Below are 24,956 nucleotides of genomic sequence, written 5' to 3' on the forward strand. Positions count from 1 at the left end.
ATTTTTATTGAAATGGGCAATGAATCAAATGCAGAAAGTCTCCTATATACGGTATTTAAAAAATTATGGCCTATGCCCAAACTATACTATAGCATTCCCTACATTCACTAAACACTAAACATCAACTACTACTAATGACTAGTCACAAATATCTTGTTTTTGGTCCTCCCTCATGCTATTTGTTTTTCCCAACAAATAAGCCTTCCCTATCAACGCACACCTTAAATACCAACATCTGCGATAGCCTTCTATGTTCCTTTGCCTAAAATGGCTGTTTAAGTGAATGGGTAACTAATTGTAGACCTTAAAAAGTTTAAATGTGTATGGGTCCTCCACAAAGCCTAAGTCAATCATCTGGGAATATGTACCTCAAAACTGTTTACGTCATTGTTCAAGCTCAGTAACCATATTATAAAACTAAGCTAGAAGAGAGGTTTTTCTATTACCTGAAAAGATTCCCTATTTTTTCGCTGTCGTCTCCTTTCTCTCAACAAACTCTTCTGTTTTTCTTCTTCCTCCTCCTTTTCTAAAGCCCGAATGTGCTCTTCAAAGCAAATTAATGCATCTTCTTTGTCCATGTCTAAAGTGTTTTTCAGTTAAAATACAAAATATCAAATATCAGTAAGGAAAGCAGTTTGATTATTTGATTAACTCCTTTCAAATCTCAAATTCACCTTTCAAAAATACTTGTACTTAAGCTCAAATGACTTGTATTCATCTAAATAGCAAAGTTTTATGGAAAATTTCACAAAGACCCCACTAAAAGATACCCATAACCATAGGATGAAATGAAGAACATGCATATAACAAAAATAATGAAAATAAAATTATTATGACAAAATCTGTCAGCAACATCATAATTACCCGAGAAGCTTTTCAAAGTATAGAATTCTAGGTCCTACCAAAAAACCCAAAGAAGCATGATTTTCAGAGGGGTAGCCAAGAAAGCTGTAATTTAAAAAGCAACTAGATAAGTCAGAAAAAGAGTACTTGGGGAAGCCTAATGTAAGATAATTCTAATATATTTTTGCCAATCTCTAATTAAAGTTACTACCTTAAGAAGAAATCATAAGTAAACTTTGGTAATTAATTTGGTTCTTACCAACTTACATATAAATAGCTAAGTACAATTTCAAGTTTGCCCTATGATTCAGATATTTAAAGGATTATCTGGCAAAGCAAACTTGAATTTCTGGAAAAATACTTTGTCCTGAATCAAAAACTCAATTAGAAGAAGTATACCATTTGGAAATAAAATACTTTTTCAGAAACAAACAACTGTGTAAAATTCAGTTAGTTATCTCATAAAAACAGCAAGAATAACTTTTTGCTGCCAGAGGATACTGTTAAAATTGTTTCCCTCATTTAGTCATTATTCTTACTCTGTAACTCTTCATCTTCTGCAAAAGTTGGATTATCCATCAAATACTGCTGGGCTTCAGACCACGTAGTAGAGTATGTAACATTAGCCATATTGTCAAGTATGTTTTTTAAGGCTTCCCAATTTCTCTTTCGCAACTGCTTTGCTTGTTCCTGTAGCAAAAGTATGAACACAACTTTTAAAGTTCAAAGAAACTAAGATATCTGAATTGCAATTATGAAGGTTTTTGTTACATTCTAATTAATGACCAAATTGCAAATGTTATGCATTTACTTTAAATATCAACACTATTTACTTTGCCAATGCCCTTGCCTAATTTTTTTCACGTCTCTTCTAAATCCAGAACCTTGAAACCATGTTTTTTTTCCCTCCACTACATAAACCTTTCTTCCTATCACTGTGCTGCTGAGGACAAGTCACACAATAGGTAAATGCTAAAGTTCTTCAGTGATCTTCACCTATGTTCAAACTTTTCATAATACTTGGATTTATATATGTTCCTTGAAGACTAGATAATATAAAATTTAATAGCAAACAATGAAATAGACCTGAGTAAAACAGGTGTTTTAAAACACTATCCTATAGCAGTTTCAGTTTAGTGGAAACAACTGCACATTACTGTTATTCTTGTAATAGAATCATAAATAAATTTGTTATAAGCAAAAAATACCCTGAGTACTTTTAATCCTAACGAGCTAAAACAAAGTATCTTATTTCTCAAGATGGACACTGAGACTTACAATTAAAGACATTACAAGTAATATTTGAATAAATTAGTACCTACTGTGCCTACATCAGTACTTACTACGCTAGATGAAGAGGGATAAAGAAACTTATTATGTAGGAAGTATCCATTCTATTTTTAAACCTAACTTCTAATAAACAGATCTGCTGTGCCACATAAAATGGGTAAACGAAGCAACAAAAATGAACATGTTATAAAATAACTCCTAATCAGAAAGAAGAAACATCTCATTTTATCTGTAAATACCAATAACAAGGAATAAATACCTTTTCTTTTTTTGAAAGAAAGAACAAAACATCTTCATAGATTTCAAGACGATCACGCTCTGATATTGCATTCCAGACTTCCATTTCTCCAAACATTTGCTCTGCTTTTCTATTTGTTAAAAAAAGTTATTCTGTATTATACAATAAAAAATTAATTTTAAATCACTTTAATTTTAAACTAAATTTAAAACCACGAAATGAACACTCATCCCCTCTAAATTCTACTATAAAGGAAACTTTTGGATAGTTAAGAAAAAGAACAAAACAGCATAAGCCTCCTTTTCTCCTTACAGATAGAGGGGCTAATTCAGGTTGGGCTACGCTTTATAGTTAAGATTGTCTCTATTTCATAGGGTAGCTATAGAGACTACCAAACTCTCACAGAACTACAGACTTTAAAAAAGTTATCTTAAATTTAGTTAACACACAAAATAGGACTATTAAAGAAACAGTCCTTCACTAAAGCTTTTCTGAAAGAGAAGTGAGAAAAAATAAAGCAGCACATAGGATAAATAAGCTTAATAACTTACTGTAAAAATTTTAATACTGTATTACCCACAATTTTAAAGTTTTTTAATAATCTAAAATTAAGAGTTGCTATATAAATGCAATTTTTCAAAATGCTAGACCTATTTAATAAAATCACCTATTTCTACCTCACAAATATCAAAAATTTCAATTCTTCTATTAAGTAAAAGGAAACCTAGCACGATTATTAAATCTAGTCTTTCTCCCCTTTTTCTTCCAGTCTTTAATTAATAACTCAACAACTCTGCAAGTCAAATTCCATATTTAACTATTGATTCATCTTGTATCTTATAAAAGTGTCACATTCACATTCATCTAGTTTCATTAAACGAGCATCTATTTTGGATCAGTTGCTGTACCTGGTAACTTGGTAAAAAGTATGATACAAACAATGCAGTAAATGTATGACAGACATCAGTAAAAATCTTACTTGTATCTGGTTGTGGAAGTCATTTTCTCATGATTTTCAAGAAAACGCTGAAAAGATTCCTTAGCCTCTTTGTATTTCGATCTTGCTTCTTCTTTTTCTTCTTTCTCTGTCTGAACTTTATAGGCATTAAAGGCCTGCTTTTTTTCACTCAACTTTGCTAAAGCACTAAATAATAGAAAAATACCATACAAGAGTAAATGATGGCAGGAGAATCAAATGTTAGTACTTTGAAAAAATAATAAAGTTGTTTTCATGCAGAAGTCAAGAAAATTTCAACAACATATTAAATATAAGAAATGGTTCTAAAAAGTAACTTCTAATTTTTTTTTTTTTTTGTCTTTTTGTCTTTTTTCCGTGTCCGGCAACGGATCGCAACCCTCAGTGTTGCCCCCGTACCGGACCGGGGACCGGCAACGGGATTTTATAGGCATTAAAGGCCTGCTTTTTTTCACTCAACTTTGCTAAAGCACTAAATAATAGAAAAATACCATACAAGAGTAAATGATGGCAGGAGAATCAAATGTTAGTACTTTGAAAAAATAATAAAGTTGTTTTCATGCAGAAGTCAAGAAAATTTCAACAACATATTAAATATAAGAAATGGTTCTAAAAAGTAACTTCTAATTTTAAATTAACTCTAATTTCATATGTAGCAGGGTGCTCAAATTGTATGGCCAGGCTTTTGGCTTTTTTTGGTTCAGATCAGACATAAAACAACGCTATTCTTGGTATCAAAAACAACAGAAGTCAATGGAAGTTAAGAGTTGTATGATTCTACACAATTTTAAAGGTGATAGGCTTGCTATGCTCAAAGTAAAAGGCAAATAAAAACATGAAGTATTACCTATATCGTGGATCATTAATGATCATTTTCATAGCTTGCTCCCATGAAGCATTGGATGGTACCCGCTGAAAACCATTTAAATGAAAAATTTAAATTTCACTCAAGTACAGTTAACAGACATATAACAGGAAACCAAGTGTAATACTCACTGTACACATCAAGTACTTCCCTTTGCAGGAGTTTGAAAAAAGTTCTAAAAAATAATTTTCTACTGAAGGCAAATCTGAATACATCTACAGACTAAAAAGAAAACTTAAACTGAAATTTAAACAGAGCACGAATACTTTTTTGTTAGATTACTGATTAAAAGATAAACAAGAATTATGAATAAAAAACCTTATGTTTAATATAGAGGTAGCAATGTGCTTGAATAGTACTCGCACACAATAGAGTTTTTACTGAAAGTCAGTTTCACAAAAGTGTTCTTCAAAAAAGACAAATTTAATTTGTTTTTAGTTACAATACTTCATAAAATTAGTATTTTCAATAAAGGTCAAGGTGTTTATTAAAGAGTAACTTCATTTATTAGGTAATTATTACAGGTTATATAAAAATCTGTAACATAAATACCTTTTCTTTCAATAATTCCTTAAACGCTTGCTTTGCCTCCTCCTTTGTATTCCATGTGTATGTTTTTTTTGCTGGTTGGCTCTCCTCCTCTTCTTTTTTGGGAGTAAAACTAGAGAGAAATTTAAACGTTATTCACAATTTAAATAAACATTTGCTTCACTTAGAAAAATAAGCTCTAATTATTATTTAAATTATTTAATATCTGACAATTTCAGAATAAAGTCTCCCAAATGAATCCTAAAAACACACTTATTTAAAGACAAAAATATATATAGTTTTTCTGAAACTTCAGTTATTAAGTTTAGTTCCTGTACAAATGCCAAAGTAAATATTAGTGCCTTAATAACTCTGAGCATTTGGGCAACTATGCGTAAATATAAAAAAGATGAAGAGATCAATCTCAATCAGGGTCGACAAACTAGAGTCCACTAGCCAAATCTGGCCTGCTGCTAAGTTTTTGTAAATACAGTTTTGCTGGAACACAGCCATGGCTCATTTGTATATTGTTTACTGCTGATTTTGTGCTACCACAGGAGAGTTGAGTCACTGTGACAGAATCTGTACAACACAAAAACTGAAAATATTTACCATTTTATAAAAAAGTTTGCTAAACACTGATCTCAAACAAAAAGAATTAACACAACTAAGAATTATCAACTGTACTCGTTTGGGGGTCTTTCTGAAATAAAGGAAGTGTACAGGCCTTACATTTCTTCCTATATAAAAATAAAGAAATGCAGGGAAAAATATCCAAAAAACCAAAATTCTTTTTTTTTTTTTTTTCCTTTTTTTCTTTTTTACTGACCGGTAACGGGATCGCAACCCTCGGTGTTGTGCCCACACCACGCTCAGCCAGTGAGCGGGAACCAGTCTCCATATGGGATCTGAACCCTCAGCGGGAGCGCCACTGCGCTCCCAAGCGGCGCACTCTCTAGTGCACCACCGGGCCGGCCCCAAAATTCTTTAAGTAGGATGCTTAGGGGAAGACACACTGGAATAGATACTAACAAAAAAACGCAAACAGATTCACAACCTCTGAATCAAGTAACTTTACTTTGTGAAACATATTTATATTCGTCAAAAAACATTGTAAAGAGCCCACTGAAAAGCTAACTGTTAATGATCTATAACACAGTAATTAAAATCAAAAGCTTATTATAATGACTAAGGCAATGATAATTAAAAAAATGCCAGAGAGAAAATGCAGGAAACAAGTTCATTGTTAAAATTATAAAGAGCAAATTATTGTGGGAAAAAAAAAAAAGATTGTGAAAAAATGCAAAAGAATGTTTTTCCAACAAGTTTAAATGTCTATCAGTAGGGGAATACTTAAATTTAGGCATATGTAAAGAATAAAATGATAGTATGCCAGCACTGGACATGAGGGGGTACATACCTTTACAGACATAGAACATGTCACTGATATATATAGTTTAAATATACATGCATACATTATAAATGCACAAAAGCGGCAGAAAGATAAAATGTTATTTTCACTTCTTTATACCTTCAAATACACTGTACAGATTTCTTTTTAAACTTCTACACATCAGAAAAAAATTATACCTATTTTCACTCTGGGAAACTAACATAAAAGAGAAACAAAAGAATACTTACAATAAGGGGTAGAGAGATGAAGACATACGCTTAAATATTAAGATGGATCATCATGTTAGGATCGTGAGATTATAGTTAACATTTTTTTTAAAATGTGTGGACATCCTTAAAGTCAAGAAGTTTAGCTTTACCTCACTTTTTATAGCTATATAAAGCATAGCCATGTGAAATATTACTGGACTTCAGGGTATGCAAGTACATGTAAACTATAAACTTTGAAAGATGCAGCTTTATTTTATCAAAACAAAAATTAGTACAGTATTAGCTGTACTAATTAAATCTCACTAAGAATGATATGAGAGTTTTCTTACACGCTGGTATTATTTTTTTTATTTTTCATTTACTTTTATTTTTCTGCTTGATTTTTGCTTACATGGTAGAAAACTATCACATTTTTTTATGTTTCCTTATTATGGCCGAATGCCTTTTCATGTTTCCTAGACAACTGTATTTCTTTCTGTGTAGATTGCCTTCTCTTACCTGTAATATATTTTCAACAAAGTTGCTTGTGTGGTGTGGGTGTGTGTGTGTGTATATTATTATTTTTTTTTTAACTGATTTGTAGGAGTTTGAAAATCAGAAAACACCAATAACCAAAGAAGAAACAAAACAATTTTAGTACTCTATTTGTCAGGGCTTCAACTTCCATAGCTGATCAGTTTGTTAAACATCAAACTATAGCACTTCCTCGCAGTGCTGTGCTGAGCCATATTGGAGACTGAGGCAAAAGAAAAAAATCAGTAATACTAATCTTGTCTTTATTTAAAATCCTGATAGCTTGTTATTCATGAATTTTTTGTACTAATTTAGACATAAAATATTGCATCCAAATATGATATATCTTCCTAAGGTTTTTGGCATTCCTTTAAATTTGTGCCCCACCCTATAAATAGCTCTACTTTCTAAAACTTTAGTGGACTAGTTTTGTAAGTTTGGTTGTATGAACCCCATGAAATTCAGTCTCATAACTGGTCAAATGCCTAAAGCCTTATGTTTTGATTCTTAAAAAACCATTATTTAAATACTTAATAGCCACTGACTAAACTGCAAATTTCGTGTATTAATGAAGCCTGGTACAGACTTTCAGAAGACAAATTACTAAACTTACTCAGCTACGGTTTCCTGCTTAGACGTTTCTTCTCCAGTATTACTGGATACTTCAACACTCTGATCCTGAATAGCAGGGGTGCTAGTCAGTTGTGCTTGTTCCTCAGTTGAAATAGTTACTGTATTTTCATTATCTACAACAGTAGCAACAATGGAAGTAACTTCAGGCTCAGGAACAACTGGAACAGTTCCACCAACAGTATTTGAAGAAGTGGAAGCACTGGCATTGGCTGCAGCAGCCGCTGCTGCTGCAGCGGCGGCAGCTGCAACAACAGCAGCTGCTGCTTCTGCAGCAGCCATGGTGCTCATTGTGGTCGGAATTTCTGTTGTAGGAACTGGGGCCGATGATGTTGTGGTGCACTCTTCTTGCTTACTATATGTTAAAAAAAAGAGAAAACTGGTCATTTCGTTACTGTAATCACAAAGCTAGTTTTAAAATTACCATAAAATCAAATGAATAAAAGAAATAATTGAGGGGAAAAAAAGCAAGTGATGACAAACTATTAAGCTATTTGAAAAGACTAAAATAACAGAATGGAACTGTAGTACTTTGATTTAATTCAGTAAGCATTCATGATAATGTGTAACAGGCACTCTTGCAAGAGTATGCATTTCCAGAAATCCAATAATTGTTCTCATTTACCTAATGCCCAAATATCATGTTGCACTCTACCATGAAATCTGACCTATATCATAGATTTTTATAAGAACATTAAATTTTCTCTATTTCACACATTAAAAGGAAACTGTAAAGAAAGATATACCGTTTGGGTATCCCCTTATCCAAAATGCCTCGGAACAGAAGTGTTTCGGACTTCAGATTTTTTTCAAATTTTAGAATATTTGCAGAATACATACTGGTTGAGCAATCCTAATCTGAAAATCTGAAAATCTCCAAATGCTCACTGGAGCATTTTGGAACATTTTGGACTAGGGATTAGGGATGCTAAACCTGCATAGATATAACATTTCATCCAGTCCCAAATATAAACTCAAACCAAAATTTGGGCTTTTCTATAACAAACTCTTCTTAATTTATAAAAGATACAGTCCAAATTCAAACAATTACTATCTAGAAAAGCATTAACTCGAGTTAATATCCCTTTCCCTAACTTCTGCCCCACAAAATCTTCCAAAGACATCAAACCAACAAGCCTAACTTTTAAATAGCATTTATATTGTAAAGAAAACTGAGAGGTAAAACAGAATGTTATAGGAGAGAGCAAATTTATAAATACGTATTGATGTCTAAAATTGCTTACCTGCTTTCTTCAGCTTTAATCATCGCTATTAAAGAGAAAAAAGAAAAGTCATCTACTACATAATTTTTAAATATGATCAATGAAAACAAACTTTAAAAGGAGAGAGAGAAAAGTATCATACAAGGATTTATTTTACCATCCTAAAAAAATAAAAAATTTAAAAATCACTTTAACAGAGCAAATCCTTGCTCCACAGTTCCAGGGCAGCAATTAAAGAATGAAAACAAATCTAAATAAGAGTAGATACTAGGAAAGCTTATCCCACAGTTACTTTCCCTAAGGGTGCTGGCTTACTGCAACAACTTCTTGAAAGTATCTGCATGATTCTGGAATTAAATATGTAGTATTTTCCCCGGAGATGAAACGAGTTTGATTTTTTTTTTAAAGATACTAAATTCAAAATAGGATCAAACTCGTATTATGAAATTCCAGCACATATATACTAGCATTGACAAGTAGGTTGATAGTTATGTACACCAACAATTTTAGTAGGGTTATATCAGAAATGAGCTTGAAACTTTATAAGTTAATAAACTGGGAATCTACCTATCTACAATATTATTATTAGCCAATGCTAGTATAGATCATTTAAATTAAGTTTTAAAGATGTGCACTCCATATTTCAGCTTTTGTTCCAGTTTAAATACATTTTTCTTTGGCGATAACAAAAATATCTTTTATTCAGCAATATGAGGGAATGAGGTGCTCTGTGTAAGTGATGATGTAAGCTTCACTCTTCATAAAAAATATTTCTAAAACTTATTAACCTTTAAAGGAAAACATTTGTGAAAATCTGTTTAGGATGACTGAGAAACATACTTATTACTACTATTACTATGTAAATTAACTTATTTTTCTGATATTATGATGTTCTAAACTAATGAGTTGGCACAGGGAAAGGTAAATTAAGATGACAGTGCCTTTAAAAAAACTTCTAGTTTCTCTTTCCTGACACATGTTATTCTGCATTGCTACCTATACTTTATTAGCCCCATTCTCAACAATCTGTTGCTTCTACTCTGGTATAGTTTATGACACTAGATTCTATCGAAGGAAGAGTAAAAGAACTAAATTCTCAATTTTTACTCATAACCTCTGCTATTTTAAGTCCTAGGTTTTATATTAAGTTGTAAGTCCAGATTTTCAGGAGTATTCTGAGTTGTTGGGGATGTTGAAAAACTCCCTTTATAAATGAGGCATGATATTTTGTTTACCTTAACTCTTCCATAACAAACATATCAAAGCTATTTTGCTATGTTACACTAAAACAAAAACAGCATTAAATGCATAGTCTGACAATATGCTAACAAAATGTAAACTGACAGAGATTCAAGGTTGCTTACTATCTACTACCATTAAATGTGTTAAATCACGCACTCCATGTATGCACCAACACTCACAGTGGGATTTAGTAATTTTGTAAGTGAAGTCCTTGTTCAATTTTCCACTGATAAATGATTTTTTAAAAAAATCGAAGTATAACTTTAAAAGCCGCAAGCTCATTTATAATATAACTCTTAAATAAAAGAAATTCTTTGAATTAGAAATTTTTCACTGCAGATTTATCCAATCATGGTTAGTGAACATTAGTGACATACTCTAAAAATGTTAAATATGACAGAAAATGAATTATCAAAGCAGCTCACCATGCAGGTTTGATTTTGTAATAAGACTTCCAGCAACAATGGTATTCTGGTATCCTAGTTTCAGTGGAATCAAATCAAATAAAAATCTATTTAAAATCTATAGAACTGAGATCTAGAGCAACAAGCAAATAAGAGCCCATAAAACTGTTATACCATTTAAAACATTCTAATCATTTAATTTTAAAAAAACAAGACCTTTGAATAGTCCAATTCATGAAGGACTGTATCAAAGTGAATGACATACGTAAGTAAAAAAAATGTACATTAAAAATTACTTTTTCCTGTTTTACCTTCAAGATCCTCAAGCTCTTTAGGTTTGGCCCAGCGGGATTCTTTTGTTTGAGAATTGTAATAGTAAGGCTTTCCAGAATCAGATTTGTACTCCTTCCAGGGGCATTTGGATAATAGTTGCTAAAGAGGAAAAACCTTTCAGTTAATAGTAATATATTTAGCATCACTGACCATTCGCATGGCTGTTTTCACTAGATATTACCAACCCATACAATTCTAAAACTTATGAGACGGTAAGAATAAGCTATCAGATACTGAATACTAAGTGATATTATTTGAATATGTTATTTAATCTTTCTTTCTTTTTTTTTTCCTTTTTGTCTTTTTTCGTGACCGGCAACGGGATCGCAACCCTCGGAGTCGCGCCCGTACCACGACCGGCAACGGGATCGCAACCCTCGGAGTCGCGCCCGTACCACGACCGGCAACGGGATCGCAACCCTCGGAGTCGCGCCCGTACCACGACCGGCAACGGGATCGCAACCCTCGGAGTCGCGCCCGTACCACGACCGGCAACGGGATCGCAACCCTCGGAGTCGCGCCCGTACCACGACCGGCAACGGGATCGCAACCCTCGGAGTCGCGCCCGTACCACGACCGGCAACGGGATCGCAACCCTCGGAGTCGCGCCCGTACCACGACCGGCAACGGGATCGCAACCCTCGGAGTCGCGCCCGTACCACGACCGGCAACGGGATCGCAACCCTCGGAGTCGCGCCCGTACCACGACCGGCAACGGGATCGCAACCCTCGGAGTCACGCCTGCACTGCGCTCACCCAGTGAGCGGACCGGTCTCTATATGGGATCCGAACCCTCGGCGGGAGCGCCGCCGTGTTCCCAAGCACGGCACTCTACCGAGTGCGCCACCGGGCCGGCCCTTTAATCTTTCTAATTACACCACAAATTATACAATTTATTTCAAATTTACAAGACTTTCTTGGAAAGGGAAAATAACTTATTTAAGGTAATACACCTATTAAGGAGCAGAGGCATGATTCACAAACAGGTTTATCTGAATTTCAAATCCTGTGTACTCTTACCATTTACATTTACACCTCACTGTAGGTAAAAATTACCATCCATATTTAACCGACAGACTTCTCAAATACTAATGCAAGTAGAAAAAAACATAAAATTGGGGAAAAAGCAAAATCTGATTCAGTCATGCTTAGATTTCAAGTCATAATAAATTATTACAAGCCCATATGAACATATATAAGGAAACAATGTTGGTATAATATACTTAAAACCTAATACAGATTGAGTATCCCATATCTGAAATGGCTGGGACCAGAAGTGTTTCAAATTTTGGATTTCTTCAGATTTTTGAATATTTGCAGAATACACACCAGTCAAGCATCCCTAACATGAACATCTGAAATCCAAAATGCTCCAGTGAGCATTTCCTTTGAATGTCATGTGCTGGCACTGAAAAAGTTTTGGATTTTGGAGCACTTCAGGTTCCCAGATTATAGATGCTCAATCTGTATGAGTATATAAAACTCTTAGGTTTGGTATGAGAAAGCTATTGAAAACTTCAATCCAGACAGTGTCCTGGACAAAATATACAATGAAATATCTTTGACTAAAAGTCAGTACTGAGATAAATAAAATCTACCAACCATTCCTCCTAAGCATTGCTATGCACATTAGTGTGGTGGCCTGGAAAATAACAAATACTATTACCTCCTCAAATTCCTTAATTAAGGAGAAGAAAACAAAAAGTTATACCACCAACTCCAAAAAAATTTAAAACATACCTTGGAGTGCCAGATCAACTCTTACTTAGTACTCCAGAGTTTCTAATTAAACCACATGCAATACTGTTTTACACAGTTTATTCCTTTAACCTTGAACTTTTACTTCCATATCTGTATGTTCTGAATGATAAAATTTGCAGCACAGAATGAAATATAATACTTTTTTGGAGGCATTTTCTGCAAAGAGACAATTTCCCACTCTAAGAGAAGGAAGCATTTGTAAGTAACTTAATTTCATATCCATTACCTCCAGTCTCATTGGAAACTTTCAAGAACTCAGTAGAAATCATTTAAAATCACCCATGTTTTGCTATAAAGAGGAAAACAATTTGAAATGTGAATTAAAAAAAAAAAAGGGCAAGCAAAGAAATAGCTGGTTTTTTCTCCCTTCAAATTTATTCTTTAAATCACCTTTCTTAAATTGATCCCACACTACAAGGGTTCCTGAGCAGGGGCAAAATTCGTAAATAAAATTAGTCTGTCCATAGGAGAGAGTGACTTTTACTGCTCTTCTTGTCGACTGGTGTGACTGTATTAACCCTCTTTTCTTCTGAATGTCTTTATGGACCCTCTTCTGGTACATGAGTAGTACTGCTTTTTAGACAGTCAAATACTTAATAAATCTTAAAAAATATGCCCTGATCTACTTAAGAGTCCCTGATTTTTTTTTCCTTTTTCTTTCTTTTTTTTTTTTACCTCAGCAGGTGTTTTAAGATCATCTGGTTTCTCCCATGTAGACTGTTTTGTTTCAGTATTGTAGTAGTAAGTCCTTCCATCAGGCGATTTATGTTCAGTCCACATTGATTTCTGAAGAGAAAAAAAATTATAAGATGTAAATTATGTAACAATGCCATTGGCAGTGAATATCAGTATCATTAATTTCAAGGCAATAAATACATGAAGAAATCAAAAGTATAAAGTAGGCTTACTTAGACAGTTTAAGTCATTTAGAATAATTCATTAATACAAGTAAGGAGGGAACAGAAAAACAGAATATTTTTAAAGTAAATTATACTTTTAAAAGTACCATGGATCAATTCAGGTTTAGGATCTCTCAGAATTAGAAAGATTATGACTGCTCTCCTAAGAAGAATACCTTTGTGACTTATGTACATAAGAATCTTTAAGCAATACAAATCTATGCTGAGTGGACAAAAGAGAATATATGGATATGAACTAGATGCTAATATAGTATAGGTAGACTGATCTTGTGTTCATCTACTCTAATCCAAGAACACTTATCTCAACTTGGACAAAGTTCTAAATTGGCATGCCACAAAGACACAGATGTCGAAATTAGAAAAGATGGCTTCTGGATGACAATCATAATTTAACTACCAGGAAGATGAATTCAAAAGGGATAAAATGTGAATCCAAATGCATTAAAACAAGATAGGTGAGATAAAGTTTTATGTGAAACTAGTTAGATATAAGATATAAATCCATTCTTAATCAAGGGCCCAGAGAACTACTAAGAACCTAGAAAAAGTTGCTATGAAATTTCGAGCATCAACAGACAAGATACCTCAAATCAAGGTTGGTTAAAAGTTTTACAAGATATCACAAATGAGTGAATTATTGGATGTTATCACAGGAAAAAGTCTTGCTCTGGGCACCAGATTTTTCACATGGAACAAACTTAACAATGCTTGAAAGAGGGTTACAAAGATGATCTACCACATTTCTAAGACAAAATTATTGTAAGGGGGAACTCTAGAAAGTTCATAAAAAAACAGAATTAAAAGAAAATATGAATCTTTCCATGAACTTTCTGAAGTACTCTTGTATACATCTCTAAGAAAAATATAAATCACTGTCAAACTGTTAGATGCTTCTTTGCCACTCAGATTTTACTTTAAACGTACTGATCTATTCTAACTTGGACAATGATTATTACTTTTGTGCATGCGTTAAAAGTAAAATCAACAAATAAAGTAGTTAAGATATTCCTTCACATTGAGACCACTTTTTGTATCTGAGTTGCTGATGTCTATTATATTCCAAACAATATAATCCTCTGTGGTATTAAGAATACTGGTAACATAGTATTTCATTAAAAAATCATAAAAAAGTGAAAACCGCTTATTTTAGTGATAGTGTTCTTAACTTTCTTTTGTACTTGTTTACAGCTGATCTACCTTTCTTTTTACCTTATCAACTTTATTAAGAGCTGACTTATGTTTGATTTCTGCTTTGGAAATGTGGCTGAACATGTGATTCATTGCTTTTCCCATTTTCTGACCATAATCATTTTACTTCTAGCTGATAAGAGTGCTGTGCCATTACTTTTAGGATTTTCTTCCAATCTGACATCTTGGCACTAACTATATTCACTCATGCACAACTAAGCCATAACTGCTACCTGGACAATGGAGGTCACAAGACACCATGTATTATAAGATGCATGTCAATTTCAGAGATTTTAAAAGATGAAATGAAATATGGTAACTTAAAACTAGTTAACTTAAGGGCCGGCCCCGTGGCTCACTCGGGAGAGTGTGGCACTGAGAGCGCTGAGGCCGCGGGTTCGGATCCTATATAGGGATGGCCGGTGCACTCACTGGCTGAGCGCGGTGCAGACCACACCGTGGCGAGGGTTGCGATCCCCTTGCTGGTCAAAAAAAAAAAAAAACTAGTTAACTTAAGGAACACTTGCAAAATTTCGGATAGAGGGCCATGAAAAGATGACTTAAAAATAATATAAGTCAATGTGATTTAACAATTAAGTACATGAGGTAAGATGTTTATTTTCTGTAACTTATGAAAAGAGAACTAGTGTTAATGTAGAGGAAATATACACAGCCTCTGCAATTCAAAGAAAAAACTTCATAAAGTTTGAGCTGTTTGATAACAAAATGATTTTCTCTTCCAACAGAAATTCAGTAAGTCATCTGACATGACTATTTACAGAATGGATTTTTGTATGATGTAGCAGGATGGTTAGATAATTCCAACGGTGTGCTACATTCTTTAACTTGTTCTACCTCCTTGTACTGGATTAAACAACTATAATGTCTCTGATGCAAATAGTAAATAGATGCTGGGAAATATTTTGGCTGTTTTTCACCTACTTTAACATCTTTTCATCAAAAGACAATGCAATTAGAGACACACATATGAAAATTTCAACTGTATGGGTGATGATTTATTTCATAAATTAAATGGTTAAGACAGAAAAAGGAATTTATCTGTGTTTATTCTGTAATTATCTTTTAAAAAAATTTTTATGAATTCAGTAGCATCTCAAAATTTCATTAGCTAAAGAAAAGTCTACCATAAATTCCAAAACCATATTTAAACTTCCCAAGTCCCATCTGCTAAAAGGAATCAAGGAAAAAGGAAGTTCACCAGAATTTATGAGAAAATGGCATGAAAAAGAAAGGGACAGTGTACAGTTGACCACATAATATGAGGAACAAGAGAGGTACACAAGCTAATAAAACAAATATAATCAGTTTAGTATTCACTACCTATTACTTTGAGTCTCACAACCACACTACAAAGCAGGAATAACCACTAACTCCATTCTGTAGATAAGAAAACCAAGGTTTAGAAGGATTAACAACTTGTTCACAGGGACTCAGGAAATGAGAAAACTAGAACAACTCAGTCACATCTGCCTCTAAAAACCACATTTTAGCACCCTAAAATACTGACTGAAGCTACTATATCAATAAGGACAGATAAATTCCTGACTGACTACTCTCAGAATCTGTGCTAAATGGTTCATACCAATTCTCAGTTAATCCTTTTAATATCCCTATGAGGTAGGCACTACTTATTTATTCCTACTTTACACACAAGAAAACGGAGGCACAAGAAAGTCAAGTAGCTATATTCGGTCAAGATAATATAGCTAGTGTAACATTGTCCTTGCTAAAATCCTATTAAGGAATAGACAGGAACATAAATTATGTACTAATTTCTTCAATAAACAAAATGTTACCTATAGAAGTCAAATTTGGAGAAAAATGATGTAACTAATATATTTTTTACTCATACAATTTTTTAAAATCTCTATCTGTAACTTAAAGTAAAAATGTAATATTTTGTCATGCTTTTGTCGAAAGCAATAAGCAAACTCTGCCTATACCAAAGACTTAGACTGACCTAGCAGAATCAGGGTAAAACTGACAAAAACTTGGATGTATATTTTGAATGAGCCAAAGCCAGGAGAGTACGTTAACCACCTTTGGGGACTTGCAGGAGTTATTAAGATATTCTTACAATTGGAGCTTTTGTATTACTCTGTACGTTTGTCACAAAATTATTTTATTACCAGTTATTGAATAGAAAATAAGGAACAAAATGGCAGTTCTGGGAATCAATCAGAAGTTAACTTTTTTTTTTTTTTTTTAAACAAAGGATAAACTGGGAGCATATCTGCAAAATAAGGGATATATTATCCCTAATATACAAAAACCTGGTACAATCAATTAAAAAAAGGCAATCTAACAGAAAAATAAACATGGCCATTAACAAAATACAGTACAGATAATATAGTTACATGTTCAACTTTATTAGCAAATGAAGGAAGCACGCATGAAACTTTCTGTTAATGATATGAATGACAGTTAAAGACTATTAATATGCAACGTTAACAGGCTGTGAGAAAAGGGGTACTCTCTTGAGAATGAAATTAGTATAAATTCCTTAAAAGGCAATTTAGCAGTTTTTATCATTATTATAAATGCAGACATTGTCTCTTGATCCTGAAATTTCACTCCACAAAATCCCACTGACATTGCTGCAAATATGTCCAAGGATGTTCCCTACGGGATTACTTATAAAGGTGAAAAATTAGAGATTAATTTAAAATCCACCGACAGGAAAACAGGTTAATTGTGGTCCATTCACAATATTGATGTAATATAATTTGTAATATAGTGGACAATGTCTATGATGCACTGTTAAATAAAAGGATTAAGACATTGTACCAAATTACGTAGTGGCAAAATATATACAGAAAAACATCATTTCAAATGCAAAGAAAAATGGGCATTAAGAAAAAAAATACACATATACAATTATGTCAAGAACGCTAAATACACATTTCAGATTCAGAAAAAGCTAGTCAACAACAAAGGGTTGTGAAGAAATTCAATACACTCAGACAACTTTGTATATGTAATAAACAGTTATATACACATACATGCTTATACAACGTATAAGCTGCACTTAAATTGAAAAAGAAAAAATAAATGTTTAAATCCAAACACTAAATAAATAGAAAAATCCTCACTACCCTATATAAGGAAAATAACAAAAAGCCAAAAAATTGGGTTAGAATTGAGGAAGAACACAATCGCAGACACAGATTTACAAACTTCAATACCTCGAGGAAATGATTTCCTAGCAAATTACTATTTCAAAATTCACCTCAGAAATATTCCAACTACCCCAGAAACAACTGAAAGACACCCAACTAGATGGTTTCACAGGAGGAAACTACATAATCTTTAAAGAACAGAATTGCAATGTTATAGCATTATTTCAGATCATAAAAAAAGATAAAAAGCTCTACATTAAATAAATTAAAAACCCAACAGAAAAGGTACTAAAAAAGAGAAGCCGTCAATGTTACTTCTGAATTTAAATGTAAGAATTTAAATAAAATATTACCAAAGCAAATGCTGCAATGTATATACTCTAACCAAGCAGAATTTACTCCAGTAGTGCTAAGGAGGTTCAATACTGAGAAATCTATAAATTAAATTATTCCCATTAACAAATCAAATAAAGAAAAACAAAACATGATCACACTAACAGACTTCATACAATCAAACCACATCCTGAAAACTCTAGTTTGCAAGTATTCAAGAAATAATAAAACCAAAAATGATAAAATAAAACAATAATAAAAACCTAAATAAAAGGCAATTTGTCAAAAACCAACAAACATCATCCCAAAGCCACTTCCACTAAAATCATAAAAACATGCATCTGCAATAACTAAAATTCTAGTAAATATACCATGCCAATAAAATGAAATGACTGGTATAAATACTAGGGAAAAAAATAAAGCTCTCTTGCCTTTACTGCTATTTTCATCTATATAAAAACTGAAGTAAAATCTAGTTATAATAAAAAAACTAATTAATGAGCCTGGTAACGTATCTCATTATTATGAGATAAATATATCAAAATCTTTAAATAGACAATAACTAGATTGAAATAAAAATGATAAAAATATTCTATTTACAATGTAACCAGTGTTTAAAAGGCAAATAGAAGGGCCGGCCCGGTGGCACACTGGATAAGTGCGCCGCTTGGGAAGCGCAGCGGCGCTCCCGCCCGAGGGTTTGGATCCCACATACAGACCGGTTCCCAGCAGTCTGTCACATCTAAACAGAATTTAATGCAAAAACCATAATGAAAAAGGACACACTATACATTAGTAAAAAGTAACAGATCAAAAACTTACCCAAACGCATATACACAGGGCAATTTAGTCTTGAAATACCAGAGCAACAACAGAAAAATACAAGAATAGATGACTTATTTTATTCTACTTAAAGATTTTAATGAAACTGTATTCTTAGGCAGATCAAGCAGATGAAAGATATGCCGAGACAGGAGTAACAAAATAACTTTAAATTAATAGCACACAGAATACTCCTAAAAACTAGCATTGAAGAAGACCGTAAATGAAGATTTATTTGTTTATTTTTCCTTTTTGTCTTTTTTACTGACTGGTAATGGGATCGCAACCCTCGGTGTCGCGCCCGTACCGGGGACCGGCAACGGGATCGCAACCCTCGGTGTTGCGCCCGCACCGCGCTCAGCCAGTGAGCGGGAACCAGTCTCCACATGGGATCCGAACCCTCGGCGGGAGCGCCACCACGCTCTCAAGCGGCGCACTCTCCAGTGCGCCACCGGGCCGGCCCCGTAAATGAAGATTTAATAAACTGCGAAGAATTTTACAGACTGTGCTTTCTGGTCATGATGCAAAAAATATAGCTTACAAAATGTAAGTTCCCCCAGGCACAATCCATTAGAAAAATTGATAGCCTGAAATAACACATTTAATTTTCATTAAAATTAAAATCTGCTCTGCAAAAGACACTGTTGAAAAAATGAATAGACAAGTCACAGATTGGGAGAAAATATTTGCAAAAGACATCTCTGTTAAACAACTATCATCCAAAATATACAAAGAAATCTTAAAACTCAACATAATATTCCATTTAAAAAATAGGCAAAAGATCTGAACAAAAACTTCATCAAAGACATGCAAATGGTTCATAAGCGTATGAAAAGATGCTCCATTATCACACATAATTAGGGAACTGCAAATTAAGATGAGATGCCACTACAAACCTATTAAAAACGCAAAAATCCAAAACACTAATAATACCAAATGTGAGTGAGGATGTGGTACTACAGGATCTCTCATTCGTTGCTGGAGGAATTCAGAATGGCATAACCCCTTTGGAAAACAGTTTGGTGGTTTCTTTCGAGAGTAAACATACTCTTACTATACAATCCAGCAACTGTGCTCCTTGGTATTTACCCAAGTGAGTTGAAAACTTATGTAAACACAAAAACCTGCACACAGATGTTTACAGCAGCTTTATTTATAATTGCCAAAACTTGGAAGCAACAAAGATGTCCCTCAGTAGGTGAATGGATAATTAAACTGATACATCCACACAACGGAATATTATTGTGCTAATTTCAGTGCTAAAAAGAAATGAGCTATCAAGCCATGAAAAGATATGGAGGTGCATTAAATGCATATAACTAAGTGAAAGAGGCCAATCTGGAAGGCTACATACTGTATAATTCCAATTACATGACCATCTGAAAAAGGCAAAACCCAACAGTAAAAAGATCATTGATTGCCAGGGGTGGAAGGGGAAGAGATAAATGGGCAGAGAACAGACAATTTTTAGGGCGATGAAACTACTTTGCATGATATTATAATGCTCTTTATACACTGGTCAAAATCCATAGAATGTATGCTATGGTTTGAACATACCCCCCAAAGTTCACCTGTTGGAAACTTAATCTCCATTACAACAATGTGAGGGGTGGGGCCTGAAAAGAGGTGACTGATCATGAGGCAGAAGCCCTCATGAATGGATTAATACTTCATCTCAGGAGTGGGCTAGTTACTGCAACAGTGGGTTGTTATAAAGTGAGTCAGGCCCCTTGAGTTTTGCTCTTTCGCCAGTGCTTGCTTGCCCTTACATCCTTTTGCCAGGAGATGACACAGCCTGAAGGCCCTCACCGGATGTGGCCCCCTTTTTCTTAGATTTCCCAAGTTCCAGAACTGTGAGCCAAATAAATCTCTGTTCTTAATGAAAAACCAAGTCTGTGGTATTCTGTTCTAGCAGCAAAAAACAGGCTAAGACAACGTACAAAACCAGTGGCAAACCCTAATGCAGAGGGGACTTTGGGTGATAACCATGTGTCAGTGTATGTTCATCAACTGTAACATATGCACCAATCTGGTGGAGGATGCTGACTGATATAGTAAGGGAGTCTTTAAGTTATCTGGTGGGAGCAGGTATCTGGGAATACTGTACTTTCCACTCAATTTTGCTATGAACCTAAAATACTGTAAAAAAAGACTATTAAAAAAAGAACAACAACAACAAAAAACCCAAAAAACAAAACAAATAAACAAACAAAAAAAAACAACAACCCCATGTCTGGAAACCAAGGAAAACATACTGCTTAATAAACTTTTTATGAAGAAATCATATGAGGAAAAAGAAAACAAGATAATTAGAGCTGACTGACAATGAAAACCTTGTTTTGTCAAAACTTATGCAACACAGTTAAATTAGTACAAGAAAACAAGGACATCTGAAAACCAGTGAGCTAAACCCTCCAGAAGGTAGAAAGAGCAACAGAGTAACCAAGAAGAAAATAAAGATGACAGCAGAAATAAACTGAATAGTTACCCCACCGAAAAATGATGGTAGCTATTATGAATTTCTACTCTATGCTAAACAATTAAAAAACCTCAATGAAATGAATAATTTCTGGAAAAATAAAAATTGGAACAGAAAACTGGAATAGATCAATAACCACTAAAAAAGGTGAAGTGGTAATCCAAAACCTCTATCCTCAAAAACCATTAGGTCCAGTCAGTTTTTAGTTGCTGAAATAAGTTATTCCTCATTTATACAAGTTGTTGTAGGGGCCAGAAAGACAGGGGTTATTGTCCAGACACAACCACCTAAATGAGATATTAGCAAGCTGAGTTCAGAAGAAATTAAACACTCATGTCTACACACATACTCACCCTCAACATGCATAATAAATAAGTAGAATTCACCTTAGTAATACAAAGATACGTTAATGTCAGAAAATCTGTGTGTACTTTTACATGAAGACTAGAGAAGTATCATATGATCATTTTAGTTGACAAAGAAAAACAGAGAATTTAAAAAAGTACATATTGAACTCTATTCAGCAAATCAGGGATAAAAAGTAGCTCCTTTAATTCGATAAAGGTTATATACCAAAAAACTACAGTAAACATCATATTTAATGAAGAAATTTATGCCTAGTCTCTTTAAGAGTGGAAACAAGAGAATAATGCTAGCTTCTCACTGCTATTACTCACTATACTATTGGAGGTTCTGGCTAATAAGAAAAAGTAGTCACAGCTATGAGGATTAGAAGAAAAGGAGCCAAAACTGTTGTTACTCAAGGATCATGGTATAATATACCCAAAAAATCAATCGAGCAACAAGAGTTCAGCAAACCTGCTACATACAAGCTCACATATAAAAATGATCAAAATATCTCATAAGCTTTTCCCAGTACATACATGTCTCAGGACATATATCCTAGGTGAGCATCTACTGGGGAGGGAGATAGGAGGGGAGATGGAGAATAAAGGAGAAAAGTGTCCTGGCCAGCCACCAAAAAAAAAAAGGGGGGGGGAGAGAGAAAGTGGGAGGAGCCTTCCAAGGATCAACGATAATGACCATAATCTGAAGTGTAAATCAAAATTGCAACTGAAACCTAAAAAGAATAAAACAAACAACAGCAAGTTTTCAAACAAACACGTAATATTTTTGGCTGGGAAGGTTTAACCGAAATGTATAGAAATGTCCATTCTCCCAAAATAAAAATGAATTAAATATAATCCTAGTAGGTAGTTATGTGTATTTACAGACATTTTTTGGAGGAGTGTAGGGAAATTTATATGCTAATATCTAAAAACAGCTAAGAAAGTAATAAACCATGAAAACTTGCCTTATTAAATATTAATGCCACTGTAATTGGAAAATGTGTAATATTGGATTAGAAATACACAGAAGCTAAAAAAGATAACCATATCAGACCACATTAAGATAAAAAATAAAAAATGGTTGTGTGACAAGTGCCACTGAAAGCAAAATCAACAGATATTACTAGAAAAAAATACCTGAAACTCATGACTAGTAAAGGTTTAATATCTTAACATTTGAAGAACTCTTAAAATAAAATCGGTAAGAAAATACAAAAAACAACCTAACAGAAAAGCAGAAAAAGATGGTGTATTAGTTCATTTTGTGTTGCTATAACAGAATACAAGGAACTGAGTGATTTATAAAGAAAACAAAATTGATTGCTTACAGTTTCGAGGCTGGGAAGTCCAAAGTCCATCTGGTGGTGGCGACAGTGACCCAGGGGTCTCACATTGCAAGATGATAGAAGCAGAGAGCAGAGAGAGCAAGAGAAAGAAAGACTCTCCTCTTCTTTTAAAGCCCTCAGAACCACACCCCTGACCACCATTTTTAATCCATTCACTACTGCATGGTCCTACAACCCAATCACCTCTTCAAGGCCCCACCTTACAATTACCATAATAGGATTTCCCACCTTCTTTACTGTCACAGTGGGGGCTAAGTTCCTAATACATAAAACTTCGGGGAACACAACTCAAGCTTCAGCGAGTTTGGGGGGGGATGTAATTCAATCCACTACATTCCACCTCTGGCCCCCCAAAACTAAGGTTCAAAATCCCATCTGTGAAATCAATACAAGTTATCTACTTAAAACAAAGAATGGTAGGACAAACATAGGGTAATATTCCCATTCCAAAAGTGAGAAATAGGCCAAAACAAAGGAGAAACAGGTCCCAAACAAGTTCGAAACCCAGGAGGGCAGGCATTTAATCTCAAAGCTGGTGAATCTTGTAACTTGAGTCCATGTTCAATGTCCTCTGCTCGCTGTTGTGGGGATTGGGTCCCCAAGTCCTCTGGCAGCTCCACTCTCATGGCTTTCCTGGTCTCAGGTGATGCTTTAACTCTCAGAGGCTGGCACTGCATGCTGTTAGCTCCACAGGTCTGGGGTCTCCATGGTGGTCCTGCTCTCACGGCTCCACTAGGCATGGCACTGATGGGGTTTCTCTGCTGCAACTCCGACCCCACGTTTCACTCGGCACTGCTCTAGCAAAGGTGGTCTGTGGTGTCTCCGCCCCTGTGACAGATTTCCTCCTGGGAAATCATACATACATCCTCTGAAATCAGGGTGGAGGCTCCTAAGTCTGCACAGCTCTAGCATTCTGCAAGCCTGCAGAGCTAACACCACATGGATGCCTCCAGGGCTTCCGGATTGTACTTTCCAAAGCTGCATGTCCAGCCACACCTGAGGCCAATTTACCCACAGCTAGAGTAGCCAAAGTAGCTGGGGTACTGGTGCTGGAAACAGCTTCCTGAGGTGGCCCTGAGCAGTGAGCCAGTGGAGGGCTCCTCAAGCCTGTTCTATTCTGTCTCTGTAGGCCTTTGGGCCTGAAATGGAAGGGTTGGCCCCAAGAAGCTTCTGCAATACCTTCAGGGCCTTTTCCTCCTTCTTTTGATAATCCCTTTCTTTTGTACTAATAGTAGCACCACTGAATTTTTCTTCTGAAAATGGCCTCTGCTTCTCTACCACATGGCCAGGCTGCAAATTTTCTAAATTTTTACACTCTGCTTCCTTTTTAAATTCTGAACCCTGACTAATACAGATTTTGGTACCCCACTCCTGGTACCAAAATCTGTATTAGGGTTCTCCAGAGAGACAGAATCAATAGGATACGTTATAATTCTATTAGAGGGATTTATTAGGAGAATTAGCGCATGTGACTATGAAGAAAAGTCCCACGATAGGCCATCTATAAACTGGTGCCGGCAGCATGGATCAATCCAAGTCCAAAGGCCTCAAAACCAGGGAAGCTGACAGCGTCCTTGGTGTAATTTCCAGAACCCAAAAGCTGAAGAGTCTCGTAGCTCACACAATTATGAAGAAAAGTCCCACGATAGGCCATCTATAAACTGGTGCCGGCAGCATGGATCAGTCCAAGTCCGAAGGTCTCAAAACCAGGGAAGCTGATGGTATCCTTGGTGTAAGTCCTGGAACCCCAAAGCTGGAGAGTCTCGAGTTCTGATGTCCACAGACAGGAGAGAAGAGTGTATCCCAGCTCCAGTGGATCGAGAGCTTTTTCCTCTGTCTTTTGTTCTCTCCTGACCCCCAGCGGATTGGATGGTTCCCACTGGTGTTTCCCACTGGTTCCCACTGGTGT

At 34.8% G+C, this 24,956-nt stretch overlaps 1 protein-coding gene across 5 annotated transcripts in view; it reads right to left on the reverse strand.

Moving 5' to 3' along the window:
• Window positions 1–24,956, reverse strand: part of PRPF40A (PRP40 pre-mRNA processing factor 40 homolog A (S. cerevisiae)) — a 58,519-nt gene that overhangs the window by 13,883 nt on the left and 19,680 nt on the right. For 4 of the 5 annotated variants that reach the window (XM_008576217.1, XM_008576216.1, XM_008576215.1 and 1 more), the window contains exons 6-16: window positions 13,145–13,255; window positions 10,687–10,807; window positions 10,397–10,450; window positions 8,751–8,775; window positions 7,490–7,861; window positions 4,765–4,873; window positions 4,195–4,259; window positions 3,351–3,515; window positions 2,393–2,501; window positions 1,383–1,533; window positions 447–580 (exon numbers count right to left, since the gene is read on the reverse strand). In XM_008576217.1, the coding sequence (XP_008574439.1) occupies window positions 447–580; window positions 1,383–1,533; window positions 2,393–2,501; window positions 3,351–3,515; window positions 4,195–4,259; window positions 4,765–4,873; window positions 7,490–7,861; window positions 8,751–8,775; window positions 10,397–10,450; window positions 10,687–10,807; window positions 13,145–13,255 (1,416 nt within the window). The remainder of the gene's footprint in view (window positions 1–446; window positions 581–1,382; window positions 1,534–2,392; window positions 2,502–3,350; window positions 3,516–4,194; window positions 4,260–4,764; window positions 4,874–7,489; window positions 7,862–8,750; window positions 8,776–10,396; window positions 10,451–10,686; window positions 10,808–13,144; window positions 13,256–24,956) is intronic. The other variant, XM_008576214.1, reaches the window with a different exon arrangement.

This window comes from Galeopterus variegatus, unplaced genomic scaffold (genome assembly GCF_000696425.1).
Source record: "Galeopterus variegatus unplaced genomic scaffold, G_variegatus-3.0.2 Scaffold1312, whole genome shotgun sequence".
Taxonomy (NCBI): Eukaryota; Metazoa; Chordata; class Mammalia; order Dermoptera; family Cynocephalidae; genus Galeopterus; species Galeopterus variegatus.